The sequence below is a fragment of the Tachysurus fulvidraco genome, chromosome 5 (assembly GCF_022655615.1).
Source record: "Tachysurus fulvidraco isolate hzauxx_2018 chromosome 5, HZAU_PFXX_2.0, whole genome shotgun sequence".
Classification (NCBI taxonomy): domain Eukaryota; kingdom Metazoa; phylum Chordata; class Actinopteri; order Siluriformes; family Bagridae; genus Tachysurus; species Tachysurus fulvidraco.
The window spans coordinates 22,215,767-22,226,604 of record NC_062522.1 but is presented as its reverse complement, the minus strand read 5'-3'; the positions used below and the strand labels follow the sequence as shown (position 1 = coordinate 22,226,604).

The 10,838-nt window shown below is 35.5% G+C and overlaps 1 protein-coding gene and 1 long non-coding RNA gene across 4 annotated transcripts in view; one reads left to right on the top strand and one right to left on the bottom strand.

The window, feature by feature from the left end:
• Positions 1–3,862: 3,862 nt before the first annotated feature.
• The window catches only part of uba7 (ubiquitin-like modifier activating enzyme 7), a 48,237-nt gene continuing 41,261 nt past the window's right edge, over positions 3,863–10,838 (top strand). For 2 of the 3 annotated variants that reach the window (XR_007140669.1, XM_047814258.1), the window contains exons 1-7: positions 3,863–4,040; positions 4,494–4,662; positions 4,851–4,985; positions 5,544–5,650; positions 5,897–5,987; positions 10,528–10,657; positions 10,805–10,838. The exon at positions 10,805–10,838 is cut by the window's right edge and continues 64 nt beyond it. Coding sequence is in view for 2 of the 3 variants with exons in the window: in XM_047814258.1 (XP_047670214.1) it covers positions 3,997–4,040; positions 4,494–4,662; positions 4,851–4,985; positions 5,544–5,650; positions 5,897–5,987; positions 10,528–10,657; positions 10,805–10,838 (710 nt within the window). In the remaining variant the exon portion in view is untranslated. The remainder of the gene's footprint in view (positions 4,041–4,493; positions 4,663–4,850; positions 4,986–5,543; positions 5,651–5,896; positions 5,988–10,527; positions 10,658–10,804) is intronic. The other variant, XM_027146300.2, reaches the window with a different exon arrangement.
• Positions 7,681–10,630, bottom strand: LOC125141285. The gene is made up of 2 exons (XR_007140671.1): positions 10,494–10,630; positions 7,681–7,980 (listed from the first exon to the last, which is right to left on the bottom strand). It is a non-coding gene; the product is annotated as an uncharacterized LOC125141285 (long non-coding RNA).

The following is a 10,838-nucleotide window of genomic DNA, read 5'->3' as shown; positions in this document are numbered from 1 at the left end:
GCTAGACGAAAAACAGAGTCAGTTTGTTAGACCAATAACACATGAGCAGCTCCTCTTCAAGGTGTTTATTCCATCAGCTTATATTCAGCATTGGGAATACACAAATGGTTTGAACATGTGCCTCATACAAACCTAACAAGCAATTCATTAATAGAAAAGCTTTTTTTTCCCAGATTATGGTTTTTTCATACAGTAGATTTTCACTTTTCACTTCCCACTGTAATGTTACAATCTGGAACCAAAATAGATTTTCTTGATTGATTATAGGACACATTTTAAGCATGCTGATGAAGAGTTTCAAATCATTTTGTCAATAAGATATTTTATCAGTAGTTGATCGCCATGAGTTCATTGCTCTATTTTGCCCCTAGTAAAAAAAACTGTGACTTAAATTTTCCAGTTCAATATGTTTCACAGGAAGATTTCCGTTTAGTGCGAGACTTTTCAACTGACGACCTTTATCCACACCCCTGCTTTATATATCCATGTAAATGTTTGAATATTTATGTAGTCAAACTAATGTATAATAATCTCTCTCTCTGAACACCCGGCTGAGGAAAGAAAAATTCACACAGTCCTTACATGATTAGCATAACACTGAGTACACTTGATCAGCTCTACACAGTTTCAAAACATCGGCTTTACGTCTTCATTATGGTCTTGATCTTCCACGTCTATATGACTACATGTTCAGCAAAAAATTCTTAGAAGTCACCAGGTCAGCTTGGAACCCAAATGGACATCCCATGTAGTAACCATATGATTTTACTCACGTTAACAAATGATTTGTAAATAGTACATACAATTATTGCACGCACAAGAACGATGTACATTAAATTACAGGATGCATAGGATTCAAATCAGGACCTTGTTTTTTTTTGTTTCCTGAATAAAAAAGGATAATGAAAGACTACACCACATTGTGATAAACTTGTACATCTTTATAACAGAAATCAAGGAAAGCACTTTTAACCACCTAATCCGGTCAGTTAGACTGTCGTCCCAGAGTTTTAGAATTGTTCTCATTTTTGCATGAAATGGTTTTGTACTGTACAGCTTTATTAGTTTAAAACCAGTTACGTTGTTGTGTAGATGTTTATGGATGGTCTTTTATGTAAAAATCACTTTATGCGAAAACCACAAAGGAACATAGAGATTGATTTAAAGGAACAGAGTACTACTTTATGCACAAGACAAGGTGTTAAGAAGCTAAGTGGACTTCACTCTCATGTCTCTCTTGCCTTAGTCTTGTGTAATTGCTTGACTCAAGGTAACGCAGGCTGCTTCATATGACTGTTGTACAATATCGGGGGTTTTGTTTGTAATACATTATATACCACTGTGGTTTGTCTATCATTTTGTCTTTTCTAATATTTTTTGTGTATAAAATATTATTGGAAATAGATGTACTTCAAAGTTAATGTTATGGTACTGACTTTACTGTGCTTTTTTTCTTTTATTGTTGTTGTTGACTAAATAAAGTTCTATATTTTATAACAAAAAAATCTTATGCGTCGTATAATGTGTACATTTCTGAAAATAATGAATTAATAATATTAACATTTGCAATGGGAAACAAAATTCTTTGTATTAGTCAAAGTGTCATAGTTAAAGGACTAAACAAGCAGTGTTACATGTTAGACACATACAGCACGCTTTGCATGTGTGCAGGATAAATAAAAGCAGCTGCCCACTGCTCCGGGTGTGTGTTCATGGTGTGTGTGTGTGTTCATTGCTGTGTGTGTGCGCGTGCACTTTGGATGGGTTAAATGCAGAAAACAAATTCTGAGTATGGGTCACCGTACTTAGCCGTATGTCACTTCACTGTTTCATTATATAGATAGATAGATACACTAAAAAAAAATGAAAAGAAAAGACATTCTTTCAGAGCATGCTTTATTTGCCCCATATATATCAGATAGTACGGGCTTGATGATATAATGTGTAAGACTTTGCACAAAATGCACAAAATTATGCTACTTTAAAATACTCTTTTATCTTAGCTTTAAAAAAAATACTATTTTTAACTCTCATGTTTCAATTGAAACAAAAATCATGTTTCAACACAAAAACACTTTCTGGTTAAATATCAATTTTTAAAAACATGAGCACATCCTGCGTTTGTCATCCAGCTCCATCTTGTGGTCATGTTTGTTTAGTGCATGTAGTTTTATAATAATTGGCTACTGATCACAAAACAGCAGAACATTTAAAAAACAATTTTTATTATTATTATTATTATTATTATTATTATTATTATTATTATTATTATTATTATTATTATTATTATTATTGCTGTTGTTTCAACATGATGGCGATGTTGTTGGTGGTGGATTGTTTAAACGTTGTCCAAAAGGTTATGCAAGAAAATGGAAAATCTACCCAAAGACATAGAAAGAATATCACTGCAAAAAAAAAAAGCCCAACAAGGAAGTAACGCAACATGAAAAATTCCTGCTCGTGTTACTGCTGTTTTAGTGCGCATGCGTGAAATCATGAGGTTTTTTCCTCGATGTTCTGTATTGAGCCGCTTGTGCGTTTATCATCGTGTAATTTTCATCCAAATAAGGTGTATTTCGCGTTCTTTGTTTGATAGTTTGCAATTAAACACATAGGCACTAAAGCCTATGGAGAACTTATATAGTTTTAAGTTGTTGTTATAACTAATATATTCTTGTTGTTGTTTCACCTATACTTCATTCTCTCATACTAGACCACAGAGACAATTGGTCATTAATTTGTGGAAATGATGTTTCCATGAAACTAAAGATTTTACTGTTGGTATGATGTTCTTTTTCTGAAAAGCAGTGTTACTTTTACAGCAGATGTAATGGGACACAGAGGGTCTCTTCAGTCCACAGAGTATTTCCCCAAAAGTCTTGGATCATCATCATCATCAAGATCTTTTCTGGCAAATCTGAGACAAGCCTTTATGTTATTTTTGCTCAGCAGTGGGTTTCGTCTTGGAACTCTGCCATGCAGGCCATTTTGCCCAGTCTTTCTTATGGTGAAGTCACGAACACTGACCTTAGCTAAGGCAAGTGAGGCCTGCAGTTCTTTGTATGTTGTTCTGGTTTTTTTTGTGACATCTTTTGTGTCATCACTGCGCTATTGGGGTAATTTTGGTCAGCCGGCGCCTCCTGAGAAGGTTCAGCACTGTTCCACGTTTTCACCATTTGTGATAATAGCTCTCACTGTGGTTTGCTGGAGTCCCAAAGCTTTAGAAATGGCTTTTTGACCTTTACTAGACTGATAGATCTCAATTACTTTCTTTCTCATTTGTTCCTGAATTTCTTTGGATCTCTGCATGATGTGTATGTTTTGAGGATCTTTTGGTCTACTTCACTTTGTCAGTCATTGATTTCTTGATTGCGAACAGGTGTGGCAGTAATCAGGCCTGGGCATGGCTAGAGAAATGGAACTCGTGTGATAAACCAGTTATAAACCCAGTTACCACGGGGGTAAATACTTTTTCACACAGGGCCATGTGGGTTTGGATTTTATTTTCCCTTAATAATAAAATCCTTCTTTTAAAGACTGCATGTTGTGTTTCCTTATGTTATCTTTGACTGATATTTAAATTCGTTTGATGATCTGAAACATTAAAGTGTGACAAACGTCAAAACACTAAAAAAGCAGGAAGGGGTCCAACACTTTTTCACACCACTGTATACGACTGACAATATAACTTTTTATAATAAGGCATAAAAGCCAATGGAATTTTTAAAGTATGCATTTAATTGCAAACTATCAATCAAAGAACGCGAAATGCACCTTTATTTGGATGAAAATTACACGATGAGCCGCACAAGCGGCTCAATGCAGAACATTGAGGAAAAACTCTCATGATTTCACGCATGCGCACTAAAGGGGAAACTGAATTCTCCAGAACCGTCACTCTGTAGGATTCCTGACAGAAACGAAAGTGAAATATATAAGCTTGCTTTCTGGCAGCTCTTTCACTAAAAACACAGCTGAGAATATCATTCCACAACCATGGAGCAAAATGACATAGACGAGGGTTTATATTCACGGCAGCTGTGAGTATTATACAATAATATCAGCACCTTCTGTGTTGAAACGTCGAGTCATGTGTTACACGTTCCGAGTGAATCGGTTTATTTTGAATGAATCTTGAATCATTTTGAATGTGACAGCGCACATTAAAGTCATAAAGTCCGTATTTTTCATTGCAAAGGCTTGACGTTTATGATTATCAAGTATTTCTGAGTAGAAGTTGAGTAGTTGGGACTGTTTAAAGCACCTGCTGATATCTGATCTGAGGTCAGCTGAATGGTGTAATTGAGGGTGTCCAGAAAGGGTCTGTGTGGATGCAGGTTTTTATTTCAACCAAGCAGAAACCACACCTGGGACTAATGAAAGGAAAGATCAGTAGCCAAGATCAGAAAGCCAGAAATCATGCACACACCGAATGTTTACGGGTGCGATTAGACACTCCTGGTGTAATTTATCATTCTGAACCATCCACACAGATATGTCCTGGGCCATGATGCAATGCGACGTATGGGAGAGGCCAATGTCCTTATTTGTGGGATGAGAGGTCTCGGTGTGGAGGTGGCCAAGAACGTCATTCTGGCCGGAGTTGGTTCAGTCACCATCCAGGATGAGGGGAAGACTGAATGGGCCGACCTGTCCTCTCAGGTAGTGAAATTCTATAATTAAGATTTCATCTTACAACAGAGAAACGTTAACGTCCAGAGACTAGTGATAAATGGAGTGATAAATCTAGAAGTTGTGACTGAAACAGTACAACAGTATATCTTTTATGTATTCCCATCTTTGTTTCTAATTGTTTTAACTGCATTTTTATCTTCTTTGATTCTCTGTAGTTTTACCTAAAAGAGAGTGACCTGGGCAAGAACCGGGCAATTTGTTCTGAAAAACACCTTGCTCGCTTAAATAGCCACGTTCGTCTTTGCACCCATACCGAACCTCCACATAAGGACTTTTTGCACAAATTCCAGGTGGATGTGTCTTCTTACATTTTTATGTTTGGAATTTAATATACTGTATAGTCCAACTGACAAGTAGATTAGTCTTAGATTAGTATTGCAGATGTTTGCACATGCAGATATTGTGAATCACTGACTCACTGATGGTGCCAAGGTTATTTGTGCCACCTGAAGAAGAACAAATTACAATTTTACAATAAAAATAGAGCCACCGTGTTATTTTATAACATAAGAACTGAACTGAAAATGAATTGTGCACAACTTCGTTCCTTTCTTGTGCATTGTCACGCCACTAAAAAATAAATAATAACCGGATTATTTTGTCAGTGCATGTTTCCATATATAGTTGCTTAATGAGTACTTTCATAAAATGTGATTTTAAAAATAAAAATAAATAAACAAATAAATAAGATACTATTACAGCGTGTTGCTGCCCCATACTCAAAGGTACCACCATTATTTCATAAGGCATGCAGAAGAGGATTAAAATAATATAGCCATCAGGTTACTATCTGAACTCTTGCTTGAAATAATAACAAGAAATAAAAGTTTTGTCCATAATGAATATAGGTGGTGGTTCTGACAGATTCATCATTAGAAGAGCAGCTTTCAGTGGCTGCATTCTGCCACTCCAACAACATCAAATTTATTTTGGCTGACACCAAAGGACTTTGTGGGTAAGGATAACAGTTATTACTATTATTATTATTATTATTATTATTATTATTATTATTATTATTATTATTATTACTCAATTATCAAGACTGACTGAGCAAAAAAAATATTTTGAAATGTATGGACAACTACAGCTACATTGTTAGTGATGCCTTGTCATTATTTTTTTAGATAACTTGTTTTTATTTCATAAGATGAATGTGTTAACTTACTTTCTTATTCAGTTCCTGTATATTACTTAATTGTAGGCAGTTGTTCTGTGACTTTGGAGAAAATTTTCTGGTCAAAGACACCGATGGGGAGCCGCCAAATGTGTCCATGATTGCCCATGTTTCCAAGGTAAAGGCACAGACTTTTCTACCATGACACTGCTATATCTGAACCTCAGCCTTACTTTATTCAAAGCCTTTAGACAAAACTAGTGAGCATACGGTTACTTTAAGGTAGCCAGTGTGTTCATGGAAGGTACCGATGAGCTGAGAATGCTCCTTAGTGTTATGTGGTTCTATCATTGTTCAGGTCAGCAACAGTATAAACAGTCTGCGATGCAAACAATCCGATAAGGGTGAAACAGAGAAAGCGCAACATCCAAAGTACAGGAAAATGGGTCATATATGAGAAATGGCATAGCATAATACATAAGGCTCGGTAACCGTTGTTTCCTTTGTTTTCAAATTTCTAAATCCTTCTTTATATTTCCTATATAAATCTGGGGGAAATCCCAGATTTTCAAAGTTTTCTCAGGCTTTTAGACCCCAGTGGAATTCTCCACAATGTCTAAATAATTTATTCCATTTTATTTCTGAATAGAGGTAAATGTAATTAAAGGAAAAAACTGAAGAATACAGAAATGAAGAAAATGTTGAAAATAATCACTAGGGTTGAATACTTTCTGGAGGCTCTATATGTATATTTTAGTCTTTTTTCGAGACATTTAACTTTTTTAATTCTCAAAACATTCCTAAACAAGATATTTTTACCTAAAGCATTTACTACCATTAAAACACATTAGAACATACCATACATACTTCTGAGAAACCACACAGACATGTCTTACAAGTCTACTAACTTTATCTTAGTTACACTGGAAACCTGCAGTATATTAAATATACTGCATTTAGCTACTGTGGGTTATGTCAGTAATATTTATAATGCTAAGTTTATCTGATTCACCCAAAATATTATATTTTGCTCTGTGTCTGAAAGTTAAGGCACAGTAAAATCAGTGAGTACAATAGACCTGGTTTGTACGATTATTTTGATTACTCTTATTGTGTATACTGTATGTAGAATATTTACTGTATAGCTAAAAGATACTTTCTCTTTTGGCTCACCTGGTTGGTTTTGTTTTTCAAATGATTTATTTAATGAAGTACAAAAGTCCCAAAATCACAATAATTACAAATAAATACATATACACACACACACACACACACACAAACATATATTTATATATATATATATATCAGTCAGTTTACCTCACCGACCGCTCAGTATTAACCTGTCTGATGGTACTTTGTTGAAAGAAATATTTTCCAGGACACCATTTTACCATACAATTTTTACACATTTCACCAGTGGTGTCAAAAGTATAGATAATAGGTTTTAAAAATACTTCTGTATCAACTCGAGCTTTTTACTCAAGTATAAAAGTACTGGTTTCAAAACTACTTTAAAAGTATAAAAGTAATGCAAGGAAAAAATGCCGTTAAGGATGAACGCTTAGGCTGTGCCACAGGGGCCTATTGTGCACTACACTACATCTCAAAAAACATTTCTAAAGGCTGCAATGACTATAATGTTATATTAATATGATAATGTTGAAAAATTTGGGAAGCACTAGGCTACCTGTTTCAGCCGCATACTGTACTGTATATGCCCATTGAAAAAGAACGCATTTTAGTACAATGCAAATACATTAAAGAACCATAAAGTATATGTGTACTACTGAGTTGTGTTTCATGGAGCAGAAGATAAGACTAGTTGGCTATAAGTATTGTAATGGTGCAAAAAGTCAAACTTCAGAGGCATGTCATCATTTAACCTTTATTTAAACAATCACATTGGACTTAAATAACAACAGGTTAATCAACATGCGACAAAGAGTTACTAATAGGCTTTGTTCATCCACAAAAGCAGCTGGTTCTCAAAGTTCTTTGAGTCAATGCATGCTCTTCTTGGTGTGAAGATCAGCCCTGCAACACTAAACAGACTTTCACAGGCTGCTGAGGCAGGGAGTGTCGTATTAAGCTTAAGTGATAGCTGGCACACAGTCTCCTGAGCACCTCAGGTACGCATCCAACTGCTGGGTCGTTTCAAGAAGGCTGGTCTTCTTCATGGAGGAAAAGAAGTTTATTAGAATAAAGAAATTCATACAGATTAAACAACACTAGGATTAGAAAATGATGACAACTTTTCTTTTTGGGTGAACAATCCCTTTAAAGCTGTTTTAGGACCACCAGCAGCTGCTGGCATGACTGAAAATTAGCAGTAAAATCATTTTAAACAGCATTTGGCTAATAGTTGGGCCTATTACCTATTTACAAGGACCCATAGGGCCCCATACAGGCGTGTGCACTCTCATACACAGACAGGATCATGACTATCTTTAGTACATACCTTATCAACCAGCTGTAGATTATAGCTTTGCACAATTAACTTACATATATTGCATATAGTAACAATATAAGCTCAGATAACATTTGGTTAAAGTTGAATTTCAAATCTCACACCGAGCCACCAAACTAGTTTGCAATGTTGAATCATAGCCTGCTGGTAAGAAGCAAACCATTGGCATGTACCCAAGTTTGCCACAGCAAAAATTGCAAATTTATCATTATTAGTACATTACAAGGTCACTATAATATTGTCAATAATCGACTGATAATAACAAAAACTATAGCTTTGCACAATTAACTTATAGATATAGCAATAATTTAAGCTCATAACATGTGGCTAAAGTCAAATTTGTTAATAATTGACTGATAACAAGATTTCAGCTTTTTTTTTTTTAATTAGACGGCGAGTTTTTGACAGCCATTAGCTCGTGGTACTTGGGTGCGCGTAGCGTACAGCGCATGCGCAATGACTTATTTTTCCAGCCAACCATTTAAAACATTCTTCCAGGTACAGCCATGTACATGTATAAGGGTTGGGGTTGGTTGGTCTTCCTGTCTACCAACCTTATGGAATAAAAACACGGTCAATAATAATCGTACGTAATTCAAAGTATTTGTGTGTAAATTTTAATTTTGCGGAGTTGGATCCCAAAATCTACGGCCACAACAGTTTACAGATACGAGATTTTGTGTGTTTGTTCAAATACAACTCCAAAATGTACGACTATGACAGTTTACACACACAACGCCTGTTTTCACAACACCTCTTTTTCACACACGAAAACAGTCTGCGTAACAACTGACAAAAATACGTCATCACGTTCACAGGCATTACTATCCGAGGGAAGATGAATCAATTCCACGAAGTGCGCATGCGCCCCTCTTTTAAACCACTGGCGCCGAAATGGCGGATCAGCAGCCAAGCGCTCACTCATCGTCAGTGTTGTATAAAGTATTAGAAAGCATTACATGAGTAAAAGTACAAGTATCATACTAGAAAAAGACTTTGGTAGAAGTGAAAGTTACCTTTTAGAATATTACTCAAGTAAAAGTCTTAAAAGTATCTGATATTTACTGTACTTAAGTATCAAAAGTCATTTTCTGATATTTAATGTAGCTACGTATTTTTGACAGTTGTTTCGCAGACCGTTTTCGTGTGTGAAAACAGGCGTTGTGTGTGTAAACTGTCATAGTCGTACATTTTGGAGTTGTATTTGAACAAACATACAAAATCTCGTATGTGTAAACTGTCATGGCCGTAGATTTTGGGATCCAACTCCGCAAAATTAAAATTTACACACAAATTCTTTGAATTACGTACGATTATTATTGGCAGTGTTTTTATTCCATACAACTTCCGTGCTGGTTATTGAGACATTGAGTTTTGAGCCTCTGCCCCAGACACCTTCGTACTTGGCTCCGTCTGCTATGTCCAGCGTTGGGTAACTGAAGTGTCACGTGATTTGTGTCATGTGCAGGTGCGGTAGATCGCGTACAAACCAATAGGGTGTCGGAATGGTACAACGTTTATACTTCTCATCCAACCACAATCACATTCTCTCTATCCGGATGGCTCGATTTTTTATTTATTTATTTATTTATTTTTGGGTGGCACGATTTATCTTCATAGGTTTTTTAAATGATGACAAGCCGAAATGAAATATTAGTAAAGAGGCTATTTTTAAAATATAAGTAGTAGAAAGTACGAGTAATTGCGTGAAAATGTAAGGAGTAGAAGTAAAAAGTATGCTAAAAAATAATTACTCTATTAAAGTATAGATAGTCAAAATTTCTACTTAAGTAGAAATTTTGACACCTCTGCATTTCACTGAGTAAAATACACAAAGTTGAGAGATTTCGCGTTATTGATTTTGTTCGTGTTTTTATACATGCTTACATTTGTGAGCAGCCAAACTGAGACAGAAACATGAACGTTAAATGACAGAACTGGTTAAAGCCAAAAGAGTTGGCTAACAAGAAGAGCTGAACCTCCTACAGTTTAGATGCTTGGACTATATAATGTTTTGTGATACTCTGACACCTTTATTTCTTTTTCTGAACATTATAGGTTATTTCAGTTTGACGTATTTGTCCGTTTCTTTTCATTTGTATAAAGTTATAGACAGTAGTAAATACCAATACATGTCAATTAATTTGCACTATGTTTATGTTTGTCTTTACAGTGAATAGATATGATGTAACCCCTAATCTTAAATGATTGTGCTACCCTTTGTATAAAGTGATGCCTTTTTCCTACGAAGGAAAATCCAGGTATAGTCACGTGCACAGATGACCAGGCTGCCTTCTTAGATGGCATGCGTGTTGTCTTCTCTGGGGTTCAGGGCATGACCGAGCTCAACAGCTACGGACCTATTGAAATCAAAATGCTAGGTGAGTATTATGTAACAGGAAATGGAGTTTTTGTTCAAATACTACAAGTGATAAACAGCAATGAAAATTACATATGAAGCTAGTCATATTTACCTAAAATAAGGATTGGATTATATATCTGTGCCTTTCAATTGCTTCTCTTTTTAGACAACTACTCCTTTAGTATTTGTGACACCTCAAA